The 11940-nt window shown below is 42.8% G+C and overlaps 1 protein-coding gene across 7 annotated transcripts in view; it reads left to right on the top strand.

The window, feature by feature from the left end:
* Positions 1-306: 306 nt before the first annotated feature.
* Positions 307-11940, top strand: part of LOC140494706 (transducin-like enhancer protein 4) — a 217021-nt gene continuing 205387 nt past the window's right edge. For all 7 annotated transcript variants that reach the window (XM_072594216.1, XM_072594215.1, XM_072594211.1 and 4 more), the window contains exons 1-2: positions 307-970; positions 4398-4495. In XM_072594216.1, coding sequence (XP_072450317.1) covers positions 947-970; positions 4398-4495 — 122 coding nt within the window. In that variant the 5' untranslated portion in view covers positions 307-946. The remainder of the gene's footprint in view (positions 971-4397; positions 4496-11940) is intronic.

Below are 11940 nucleotides of genomic sequence, written 5' to 3'. Positions count from 1 at the left end.
TGACACCGTGTCCCGCTGTGCGGGAGGACGCATGCGCATCCGCCGGCGCCTCCGCAGGCTTGCCGGGATATGTAGTCCACCAGCCCCAGCTGAAGAACGGGTGTCAACGGCCAAGGCGACTACAACTCCCGGCACCTCCTGCGCGGCCAGGGCTCCGGGTGTCTCGGCCCGCTCTGGCCAATCGGCTGACAGCTTGGCGTCTGATTGGCTGACTGGCCTACTGTACCTCACGGACCCACGTGGGGGAGGCGGCGCCTGATTGGCTAGAGGCTCCGGATAGTATGTATCCAATTGAGGGAATTCTCAAAGATGTTGCAAAGAGAGGGGAGGTTTGCAACAGTGAAGCCAGTGTGTTATTGAGTAAGAAACGGGGCCACTTCTTGGAGTATCATCCCTGATCAGACCATTCCTCCTGAAGCATGAACTTTTTTCCCGTGGAGGGGTTTTGTTTTCTTTTCATGACACTTCCAGTGGCTTCTGGTTTGTAAAGGCACCGCTTTAACTCCCGGCAGCAGCTTGGACTTTGTGACATTTTTTTAAAGTTGGGTTCGGCAGTGGTGGACTCTCTTGTGTGTTTTGTTTCATGGGCATCACAACATCGTGTTGTTCCTTTGTACAGCCCTGGATTTACCCCAGCCCCCCGATCTGCGTCCGGAGCTGCCACCCCTCCGGATTTTTTTGCTGACCTTTTGTGCGCGCGTGTTTCGGGCGATGTGATCCCAGATTGTATTCGCCGAAGAGATGGTTTTGTGGTGAGAAACCGAAAAACGCTCCGTTTCCCGTCTTGGTGATGTTCAGAATCTGAAAATTACCACTGACGTTTATTTCATTTCTTCCCACGACTCTTCAGAAAGTCACTGGAGACATCGGTGCGCGTGTGTGAGAAATTTATTTTAATTTCAGAAGCAGTGGGAGAGTATTGAGGGGAGAGGAACAACATTCAAGGATGTATCCACAAGGCAGGCATCCCGTAAGTGCCAGTTTATTCAACAACATTGCAAATCTTCAGCAAATGAGAGAAATAAACATGTATGTTGTTGTGTGTTATGGTCTCTGATAGTCTTAACCTGTCAATTTCTACCAATATTAATGTCAACCATAAATCCTAATGGATCGCACAGCTAGGCAGAATTAAATAGATTGACTGACTGACTGACTAACCAGTCTATTGTATATATTTCGCTTCCTGATTCTTGCAAGTTCGTGGCATTTAAATCTGAACGAGTGGCGTTTTATGGTAGTATCTGGAGAGTAAAACAGCGCTAATTTCCCCTTTTATAATTGAAAGAAGAATTGTGCTTTGCTGCTGAGGACCTGTCTTTTCAGAACCTGTTTAATTATTGGGGGAGGGTTGGGGCTTCCTAATCCTTGAATATTCCGATTCAGTGCACGACGGCGCTGATGACCGTGGAAATAACTCGAAATGTTTTTTTTGAGGGGTTTGGGGGTGGGTAGGTTGATTTTATTTATAAACGCACGAAATTCCAGCAGGTGGCATTGGTTAGTGACATTTCCGCAGAGGTTTAGTTTATTTCCGTTTCTATCTCGAGCTAATCGCCTTGTCAGATGTGACCAAAATATCGCAGAAAAATAACTTTTTCGTGCACAGAATGTTACACGTGGAAGATTTGGAAGGGAGCACAGCGGTTTATTCCAAAGTGCGTTGAGAAGTAAACGGGACTCACTTCAGGCTCTGGACCTGTACATGGTCTACAGTAGTGACCACCTTTATTAAGTGAAGAGATCTGAACGCTGTGTTCAAGACATTTCGACTTAGCTGCATAAAATATTGGATCAGTGATAGTTGAGTCAATATAACATTATCTATAAATCCTCAGGAAGATTGCAGTCGGATTCACTCCAGTTGGGTCTTCAAATGTTATCAGAGAATACATTGCATCAGTCTGTTGGTTTTAATGAAAATGTAGCTACTTAATGAGAGAAATCTCTCACTTTATCCCCTTGTGCGAAATAAGCACAAACAATAGTTGAGTGGAGTGGAAACCGAATTCCCTGCTTTCCCTCATTCACCTCCCCCCTTCCTTCCCATCACCATTTAGCATGGAGTCATTGGCTGGTGCTGATAGTAAAACTCGTGGGGGTGGGGGTGAGGTGGTGAATTGTCTCTTCTCTTCCGCCAGGGCCTCATGGATTGCCAGGTTCTCTCGAATTGCCTCGTTAGTGCTCATTGGTCAGCTGAACCTTTTGTGGTAGTAGCAATATAAACTGCAGCCTTTTATCTTATCAGTGGATGTGAGGTGTGAAGAAGGCTTGTAATCCCAATGCTTACCTCTCCACACGCAAACACAGACAGGCACCCATGCTTTGTTTACCAATCGCAGTAGAGTGAGAAATTGTGGGAACTATAGGATGAAAGCAAAGATTGTTGCTACATGGGATGTTTAAAGATGCTCTTTTAATCAGAGTGACTGTCATTCAGTAGGTAGTATACTTGCCCCGAAACCGCTAGGTTATGGGTTCAAGTCTCACTAGAGTTTGAGTGCACAAAGATAGAGGCTTCCAATGTGACATTGAGGGATCGTTGCTGTGTTGAAGGTGCTCATGCTGTATTTTGTGGTTGAGATGTTAGACCTGAGGCACCACCTGTCTCCACCATTGTGACTAGATTAGATTCTTTACAGTGTGGAACAAGGCCCTTCGACCCAACTAGTCCACACTGACCCTCCAAAGAGTAACCCACCCAGGCCCATTTCCCTCTGACTAATGTACCTAACACTATGGGCAACTTGGCATAGCCAATTTACCTGGCCTGCACACGTTTGGACTGTGGGAGGAAACCGGAGCACCCGGAGGAAACCCACGCAGACACAGGGAGAATGTGCAAACTCCACACAGTCGCCTGAGGCTGGAATCGAACCTGGGACCCTGGTACTGTGAAGCAGCAGTGCTAACCACTGAGCCATAGTTCTGCCCCAACTACTTGCTGAAGAACAGTAATTGAGTTTGCTTTCGTGTCCTGGGCAATATTTATCCCTCAATCAACATTGCCAAAAAAAAATTCTAGGGTAGGGGAGTCCAGAACTGGAGGGCAGAGGTTTAGGGTGAGAAGGGAAAGATTTAAAAGGGACCTAAGGGGCAATTTCACACAGAGAATGGAGTGTGTCTGGAATGAGCTGCCAGAGGAAGTAGTGGAGGCAGAAAAACTGCTAATGCTGAAATCCAGGGTAGATAGGCAGTTGGCTGGAAAAACACAGCAAGCCAGGCAGCATCAGGAGGTGCAGAAGTCAACATTTTGGATGTAACCCTTCTTCAGGACTGGGGCTCAGTGTAGGGGGAGCTGCAGATAAAGGGGAGGTGGGGGCATGGTGGTGAAGTGGGCATAGGTGAAGACAGATAGAGGGTACAGCCTGGTTGGTCAGTGGGAGGAATGAATCTGGTTGGTGGCAGGGAGAAATGGAAGGGGGGGATAGAGGGAGGGGCTGGGAAGGGAGTTGGGGGATGGGGAAGAGAGGTTATTTGAAACTGGAGAGCTCGATGTTGAGTCCTCTGGGCTGTAGGTTGCCCAAGTGGAAAATGTGGTGTTATTCCTCCTGTAGGAATTGTCTTGTTTTTCCCCCAATAGGAGCGGTGGTTCAGGAACAGCTCACCGAGCATGGCAACTGGGTCCACGTGGGCTGACTGGACCCCTCAGTCTGTGCCTATTTCAATTCCCTCAACCACTCCCTTTCTAACATGGCCATCCTTGGCCTCCTCCATAGCCAAAACAATCCGCTCTCCCTACACCCACCCTCAGCCCTGAAGAAGGGTTACAGCCAAAACGTCAACTTCTGCACCTCCTGATGTTGCCTGGCTTGCTGTGTTCTTCAGCCTTCTGCCTGTGTACAGAGGAAATCGTGGAGGCAGGTATACTTGCAGCACTTAAAAGGCATCTGGACGGGTATATGAATAACAAGGGTTTAGAGGGATATGGGCCAAACGCTGGCAAATGGGACTAGATTAATTTAGGATATCTGGTCATCATGGATGAGTTGGATCGAAGGGTCTGTTTCCCTGCTCTAAATCTCTGACTCTATGAAAGAATTGCAGATGGTGTAAATCAGAGACAAACTGAAATTACTGATAAAGCTCATCGGGCGTGTCAGTAAGTTCAAAGGAACTTATACCAAAATATCAACTCTGATTTCTCTCCACAGATGCTGCCAGGCCTGCTGAGTTTTTCCAGCAATTTCTGTTTGTCCCATGCTAACAAAAAAAACGTGATTATCACAATGCTGTTTGCAGCAGTTTGCTTTGGACCACGTGATTGTCACGTTTGTTATGTCGCAACAGCAGCTACCACTTTTAAGAGGTAGTGAATTGGTTGCAGAGTGCTGAGAGACAGGTGGTGATTATAAAAGGCACTATATCAATGCAAATCTTTATTTTTCTTTTTTCAGGCCCCTCATCAACCAGGACAGCCATTTAAGTTTACAGTGGTGGAGACATGTGATCGCATCAAGGAGGAATTTCAGTTCTTGCAGGCGCAGTATCACAGGTAAAGCAATTATTATGTACCGATGTTGCACAGGCAGCTGTTTCTCCTCTGAGGTGGTTGAAGCAGTTCTGTTCAAACTTTCTCACTTCTTAAAGTTATGTTCTTTGTCAAGATCTCGGTTTGAATATATTTTGCTTTTGTAAAATATGGATTCGCCTTTGAGTCAGAAACATGCTAGGTTTTTCAGTGATGGGAATATCCCCACAGAGATCAAAAAAAAATCTGGCAACCTTAAACATACAAAATGATACAGAAAATGTTGGAAATACAGTAACAGTGACTGTAAAGTTAGCCTAATATTTGAAGTAGGAGCAAATCACTGCAGATGCTGTAATCTGTACTGAAAACAGCCAATGCTGGAGATCACAGTGGGTCAGACAGCATCTGTGGAGAGAGAGTAAGCTAACATTTGAAGTGTTGACCTGCCTCCCAATGTTTCTAATTGAGGTTCTGAATAAAGATTTTAACTGGTCTTTCCAGAATCCAGGTTCCAGATGCCGACAATCTAGTTTAAAAGATAAAACAAGTTAAACCTTTGTTAAAAAGCCCAAATGAGTTATGGGATTTAAGTTCTGTGCAGCAAACTGACTGATACATATTGAGAGATGTTAAGACTTTAAAATCCCAACAGTATTGCGTAAATGGTAAAGGGGATAGCTGTGGCACAGCGGAACTATCACTGGGCTAATAACTGAGATGAATGTTCTTGGGACATTGATTCCAGCCCTATCAAAACAACTGGTGATACGACTGGTGTTATAATACCAGTATTAGGACTGATGACCATGACCACCATCAATTGTTAAGGACTTGCCTGGTTCACTAATGTTGTTTTGAGAAGGAAATCAGTTGTCCATGTGTGGTCAAGTCTTTGTGTCTCCAGTCTTTTAACCAAGAGTGGTTAACTCTTGTTTAACTACCCTCTGAAATGATCTAGTAAGCCACTTAGTTCAAGGGTAATATAATTAGTGGTGAACAACAAATACCAGCATTGCCAGCAACACCTACATCTCAGCAAAGGTTTTCTCTTTTTTTTAAAAAGTGAAAAAATAGTTGAAGATAAAACTGTTCTCTCTTCTATTAAAAATGAGGTACAGTATTTTGGTTCGGTTGCTCACTGTCTACAAGATTGTAGTTTTAACTTCCCCAAGCCATTATCTTTGAGGGAATATCGCTCCAATGAAGTACTCAGCAATGTTGCTTTCTTGGTGGCTCAGGTTTTTGACTTGTCTACTTGCTCTTTGGTTTATGTGCATAACAACCTTTTTTATAAAGCTTTGAGCTGAAAGAATATCCCAAGGTACCTCTGCAAATGGACACTGGGAAGTGGGTGCTAAGCCAGAAATGAAGAGATAGAGATTTGCTAAAGGCTTGATTGACAAGTTGGGTTCACAGTAAGGGCAATGCTTGGCATTAGTAAATATGAAACATTGACATTAATTAGTAGCTCATTTCGAGAGGCGCACTGGCTTGTATATCCACCATCTGAGCCATGAGGAGACACAAATTTAAGGTTTAGGCTAGGAAATGCTGCAGAGATGTATGGAAGAAAATGTTTGTGCATGGAGTGGAACTGGAACTCACTGCCTATCAGCAGAGAAGATGAATGATTTCAAAAGCAAATTGGATGCGCACTTGAAGGTATTAAATTTGCAGGGCTATAGGGATAGTGCAGGGACTGATTTCAATGTTATTATAAGCCAGCATGGATCTGATGGACCAAAATACTACCTTCTGTTTAGTAATGACTGTATGATTCTGTGGGAGGTGGAGAGAAAGCTAGGATGAAATTCAACAAGTGTATTATTTATATTTCAGTCACAATTTGAAAAGCAGGTGTCCTCCTGGCCAGCACAGTTTAACTGATGCCATGAGAACAATACTAACCAATCGTGTGTGTGTGAGAGAAGGGGAGACTTGCTGGTGATTTCACCTGTGTACTAAGAGTCACTGAAAGTGAAGTGCTTTGAAATCTCTGAGCTGTAGTAAACTGCTATATTAATGCAAGATGAGACCTTTCTGTTTCAACATGTCTTTTATACATTTAAATGATCTCATCCTTGGCTACAATGATAATCCTAATTTATTGCCAGAATTTCAACAAAATATAATGATGAGTGTGTGCAATGTTGTATTATGATTGTTGAAGCTATAACCTGTGAAGAAAAACCCTGTGAAATACAATTCTAGACTCCGTCTTATTGAATTTGGAGGGATGATTCTGAACTGCACTATGGGTAAATTATGGGTGGTTATAGGATTGCTACTTCTATTGGAAGAAATTTGAAACACAGACTCAAAAATGCAGGAAGTGTAATGGCTTAAGTGCGATTGGAATTATGAAAGGTGGCCATTCAACCCACCATATCTGTGCTAACACTCCGAATTATTCAATAGATCTCACTACCCTGCTCTTTTCTCAATTCATGAAAGTTTTTTTTTTCAAGCATGTAGCCAATTTGTTTTAAAAGTTAATTTTGAAACTGCTTCAAGCACCATTTCAGGCAGTGCATTACAAAATAGAACATATTATGGCATCACCAAATTCCTCTTCGTTTCCCCTCTGGTTCTTTTGGCAAGTCTCTGTCCTGTGGTTACTGATCTCCTGCCAGAGGAAATGGTTTCAACATAGTTACTCTACCAAAAAAAAATCATAATTTTGAACATGTTCGTTAAACCTCCCCAGGACCTCTTCCACTCCAGCACAGTAATCATGATACCTCTGGTCTCTCCCAGGTTTCCCAGTCATGCATTCAAGCCGATACACAGAAAAAGTCCAGTTACGGTTCTGTGCAAAACACTCCAAGCTCTGCTTTCATGGTTGATCTGAAACTCCTTGATTGGATTACTGTGTTATAATTCCCTGACAAGCATCCATTATCCGCTATTTATTTACAGCTATTTGTAGCTGCCATAAACTTATTCAGAATAGTTTTAACCAGTTCACTGCTGAACTTTTTTTATATACCCAGTTGAGGTTGTGTGACTTCTTTTCAGACCTTATTATGAGGGGGAAAAGAGTTGACGGTTTGCTTTTGAGTTGCAAACGTTCAGTCATTTTATATGCAGGTGAATGAGGGAAAAGATGCCCCCCCCTGTTTGCATAATGCTAATACCCACTGCTACTCAAAGAGAAACTCAACAAGAATGGGAAATCTATTGTTTGGAATCTTTCTAGCTTCTGTCCAGAGTTTACTTTGGGGTTATGTTTTGGGAGCTGATGTGGCTGGCTGGTGCCTTCCATTCTTCAGGAGGTGGCTGTTCCGAGTTTTAACTGCAGAGCCCTTTTGTCTCGCTCGCTCTTTTGAAGGTTGGTTTCCAATTGGTGGTGGCACTAATATGAAGCTTTAGACAGTGGGCCATGACATTGCAGGCTTATGCTGAAATACAATGCCAGCTGCATATTTCTGTACCCAGATTGACTTTCAATGCTTGACAGGGCTCTTCCTTTCTGACACTTCAAATGGGTTTTAAGTGACTCTTGCTACCCATAGATAAACAGAATATTCTTTAAGATTATCAGTTACTGATTTGCAATTTTCAGCGAGGAACAGAGGTAAATGTCAGCCAAAACAAAACATTCCTGGAATGCTGTGTAATTTAAAAAAACAAAACTTTGACTTATTCAGTCATCATAACCCAAATGACCCCGATGATAAGAAAGAGCAAGTCCTTTATTCAGAAGCCAACGTTTCTTGTTTTGTTTTTAGAGAAAAGTGATTGATATTGCAGAAAAAACACTGTGTTTTAAACATTCCCATAAGTTAGAAATACAATTTGCTTTTTCCAATCTAGTACAGCACTGGGAGAATTGCTGGAGGATGGTTGGAACGTGGATCGACAGCTTTGTGTGGCACATAGAGTGACAGTGCAGCAACTTGAGAAGCTGCAGACTCTTGTGACATTTGCTGTACGCTCCTCGTGTGGGGCTTTTAATCAAATAAGTCAAAGTCCTTAGCAAGGCTAAGTAGTCCTGAGTAGTCCTGTGGTGGCGAGGTGACCCTGGTCTCTTACCTGACACTGACTTTTGATGGTCACGTAATGCCAGTCGGTTGGTAAATGAAATACGATTACCTGTCTGACTGACATTAAATATTTGTCCAGTTTTAGCCACTTCTGAAATGACAGTTAACAAATCACAGTTACCAATCTTTATTCTGCTTCCTTTTAATCCATGCAGGTGAATGGAAAGGCTACCAAAAGATCTAATTTGACTTGTAAACAGTAGGTTCAGTAAACCTTTCCCTTGTGCTTTGTACCTATAGTGGTCAGGGACCTAATGCTCACTCTCACCTGTCATTGAACAGGCAACTCTATTGAAGCATACCTTCTCGCAGTCTTGACATAGTGAGGATGTTCCCTGTTTTGGGAGAATCTAGAATTTAAGACAGAGTTTAGAATGTTTTTTCTTTCTGAATCTTACAAACTCTCCTTATCAAAAAGTAGTAGAAGCAAAGTCCTTGAATATTTTTAAGGCAGGGATAAAGAAGTCCTTGATAAACAGAGTTCATTGAGGAGAATGCAAACGTGGAGTAATAAAACTGTGGCGAAACTGATGGGATGAATGGCAGAGCAGATTCAAGAGACTGAGTGAGTGGCCCACTCCAATTTGTATGTTCAAATATTTACAATGTTCTCAAATCTATAAACCTCTGTCCAAGCATTTGATCACCCATAACAGATTCTTCTTTGCCTTCGTGTCAATTTTCACATGAATTATAGCTTTAGGAACCACCTTGAGATATTTCACTGTTAATCATATTATATGAATATTATATTATGAATATTATATTATAAACTCTGTTAGAGTTTTAAAAAATACTTGCAATCTCTTACAGTATTTTTTCTGGCATGCTAGAAGATATACATCTTATGTCGAGTTGTATTTTCAGATGGCCTAATAAAAGTTGACCACGGTAAAATTCTGCCAAACTAAACTTGGAGAATTTGTAGGACAGAAACTGATAACTCTGTCCAACTGGTATATGTTGTCCATGCTCCACTTGCCACCACCTCCCATCCTGCAGATCTCATCCTACCATACATCCTCCTGTTCTTTTCTCCCTCAACTATCTCTGAAATGTGTATCTCTGCCAGGCATCATGTTACACAAGCCACTGTTAGAAATGTACGTCCCCTTTAAGGGTAAAGCAGAACACTCCAGTGTGGATTAAGAGCAGGCAGTATCCATTAGACTTCAACATTTAAGAGCTGGGATCTTCCTCACTAGGGTGTTGGCTTCTGGTCAGAAAAAGGATCCAGAAGGGAAATGTGGAAACTGATGTCTGTGTTTAATTATAAATTTGAAGTAAAATGCTTGTAGATCTCTGAAAACCTTTATTTCCTTCTTGCGGCCTAATTCAAGTTAGGGTGTTAGTCTGTCAGACAACAAGAAATACAAGACGATTTGTGACATTGCTAGAAGATCTTCCACTGAAGTCACAAGATTCTCTTAAAATGTGACATTTTGGTACAGTGGATACATGGTATGTCAACTCAGTGAAGACTACACGATAGATTCTGCCCCACTGTGCTCGATCTTGTTATTCAGGTGATCAAAATAGCTGTTTTCAGCCCATTCACAGTTTCCACTTTTCCCTTCTGGATCCTTTTTCTGACCAGAAGCCAACACCCTAGTGAGGAAGATCCCAGCTCTTAAATGTTGAAGTCTAATGGATACTGCCCACTCTTAATCCACACTGGAGTGTTCGGCTTTACCCTTTTCTGCATTTCATAGTCATCGAGCTGTACAGCACAGAAGCAGACCCTTCAGTCCAACTCATCCATGCCGAAATAGATATCCTAAATTAATCCAGTCCCATTAGCCAGCATTTGGCCCATATCCCTCTCAACCCTTCCTATTCATAAACCCATCCAGATGCTTGTTTAAATGTGGCAATTGTACCAGCCTCCACCACTTCCTCTGGCAGCTCAGTCCATACATGCACCACCCTCTGCATGAAAAAGTTACCTCTCCGGTTCTCTTTAAAATTTTTCCCCTCTCCCCTTAAAACCTTTGGCCTCCTAGTTTTGGACTACCCATTCCACCCGCCTAACCCCCACCCAAAGACCCTGGCTACTCAGATGGCCCTCATGAATTCATGAACCTCTAAACTCACCCTTCTGCCTCCAATGCACCAAGGAAGATAGCCCCAGCCTATTCAGCCTCTCCCTACAGCTCAAACCCCCCAATCCTGGAGACCTTCTTGCAAATCTCTTCTGCACCCTCTCAAGTTTAACAACATCTTTTCTATAGAAGGGCAACCAGAAATGTACATAGTATTGTAAAAGTGGTCTCACCGATGTCCTGTAAAGCTGCAACATGACATTCCAACTCTTATACTCCATTTTCTGACCAGTGAAGGCAAGTGTGCCAAACACCACCTTCACCACCCTGTCTATCTGTGACTCCACTTTCAAAGGACTACATACCTGCACCCATAGGTCTCTTTGTTCAGTGACACTCCCCAGGACCTTACCATTGCTGCCCTGGTTTGCCTTTGCCTTTGCCTTTGCCTTTCCGAAATGCAGCACCTCATATTTGTCTAAATTAAACTCCACCTGCCACTCATTAACCTGTCGGATGAAGGTCCTATTGTACTCTGAGGTAACCTTTTTCACGGTCTACTACACCACCTATTTTGGTGTCATCTGCGAACTTACTAACCATCCCTCATATTTTAGCATCGAAATCAATTATATAAATGATGGAAAAACAGTGGACCCAGCACTGATACTTGTGATGCACCACTAGTCACAGGCCTCTAGTCCAAAAAGCAATCCTCTACCACCACCCTCTGTCTTCCACCTTCAAGCCAATTTTGTATCCAGTTGGTTAGCTCCCCCTGGATCCCATATGATCTAACCTTACTAACCAGTCTACCATGTCCATATAGAGAGTGATGAAGGCAGAGCAGAAGTCCATTTTTTTTTTGTCACCTCTTCAAAAAACTCCATCAAGTTAGCAAGACAAAGTTTCCATGCACAAAGCCATGTTGACTATCCATAATCAGATCTTGCCTTTATCAAATGCATGTAATCCTGTTCCTCAGAATCCCCTCTAACAACTTACCTAGCACTGATGTTAAGACTCACTGATCTATAGGGTCATAGAGATGGTCAGCACAGAAACAGAGCCTTCGGTCTAATTCATCCATACTGACCAGATATCCTAAATTAATCTTGTCCCATTTGCCAGCACTTGGCCCATATCCCTCTAAACCCTTTCAATTCATGCACCCATCTAGATACTTTTTAAATGTTGTAATTGTTCCAGTCTCTCCAATTCCTCTGGCACCTCATTCCATAGACACACCAAAGTCAGTATAGTTCCTTGGCTTATCCTTACAGCTTTTCATTAAATAATGGCACCATATTAGCCACTGTCCAGTTTTCCAGCACCTCACCCGTGGCTGTTGATGACACAACTATCTCAGCAAGGGGCT

This window comes from Chiloscyllium punctatum, chromosome 24 (genome assembly GCF_047496795.1).
Source record: "Chiloscyllium punctatum isolate Juve2018m chromosome 24, sChiPun1.3, whole genome shotgun sequence".
Taxonomy (NCBI): domain Eukaryota; kingdom Metazoa; phylum Chordata; class Chondrichthyes; order Orectolobiformes; family Hemiscylliidae; genus Chiloscyllium; species Chiloscyllium punctatum.
This window is presented reverse-complemented; position numbering and strand designations above follow the sequence as displayed.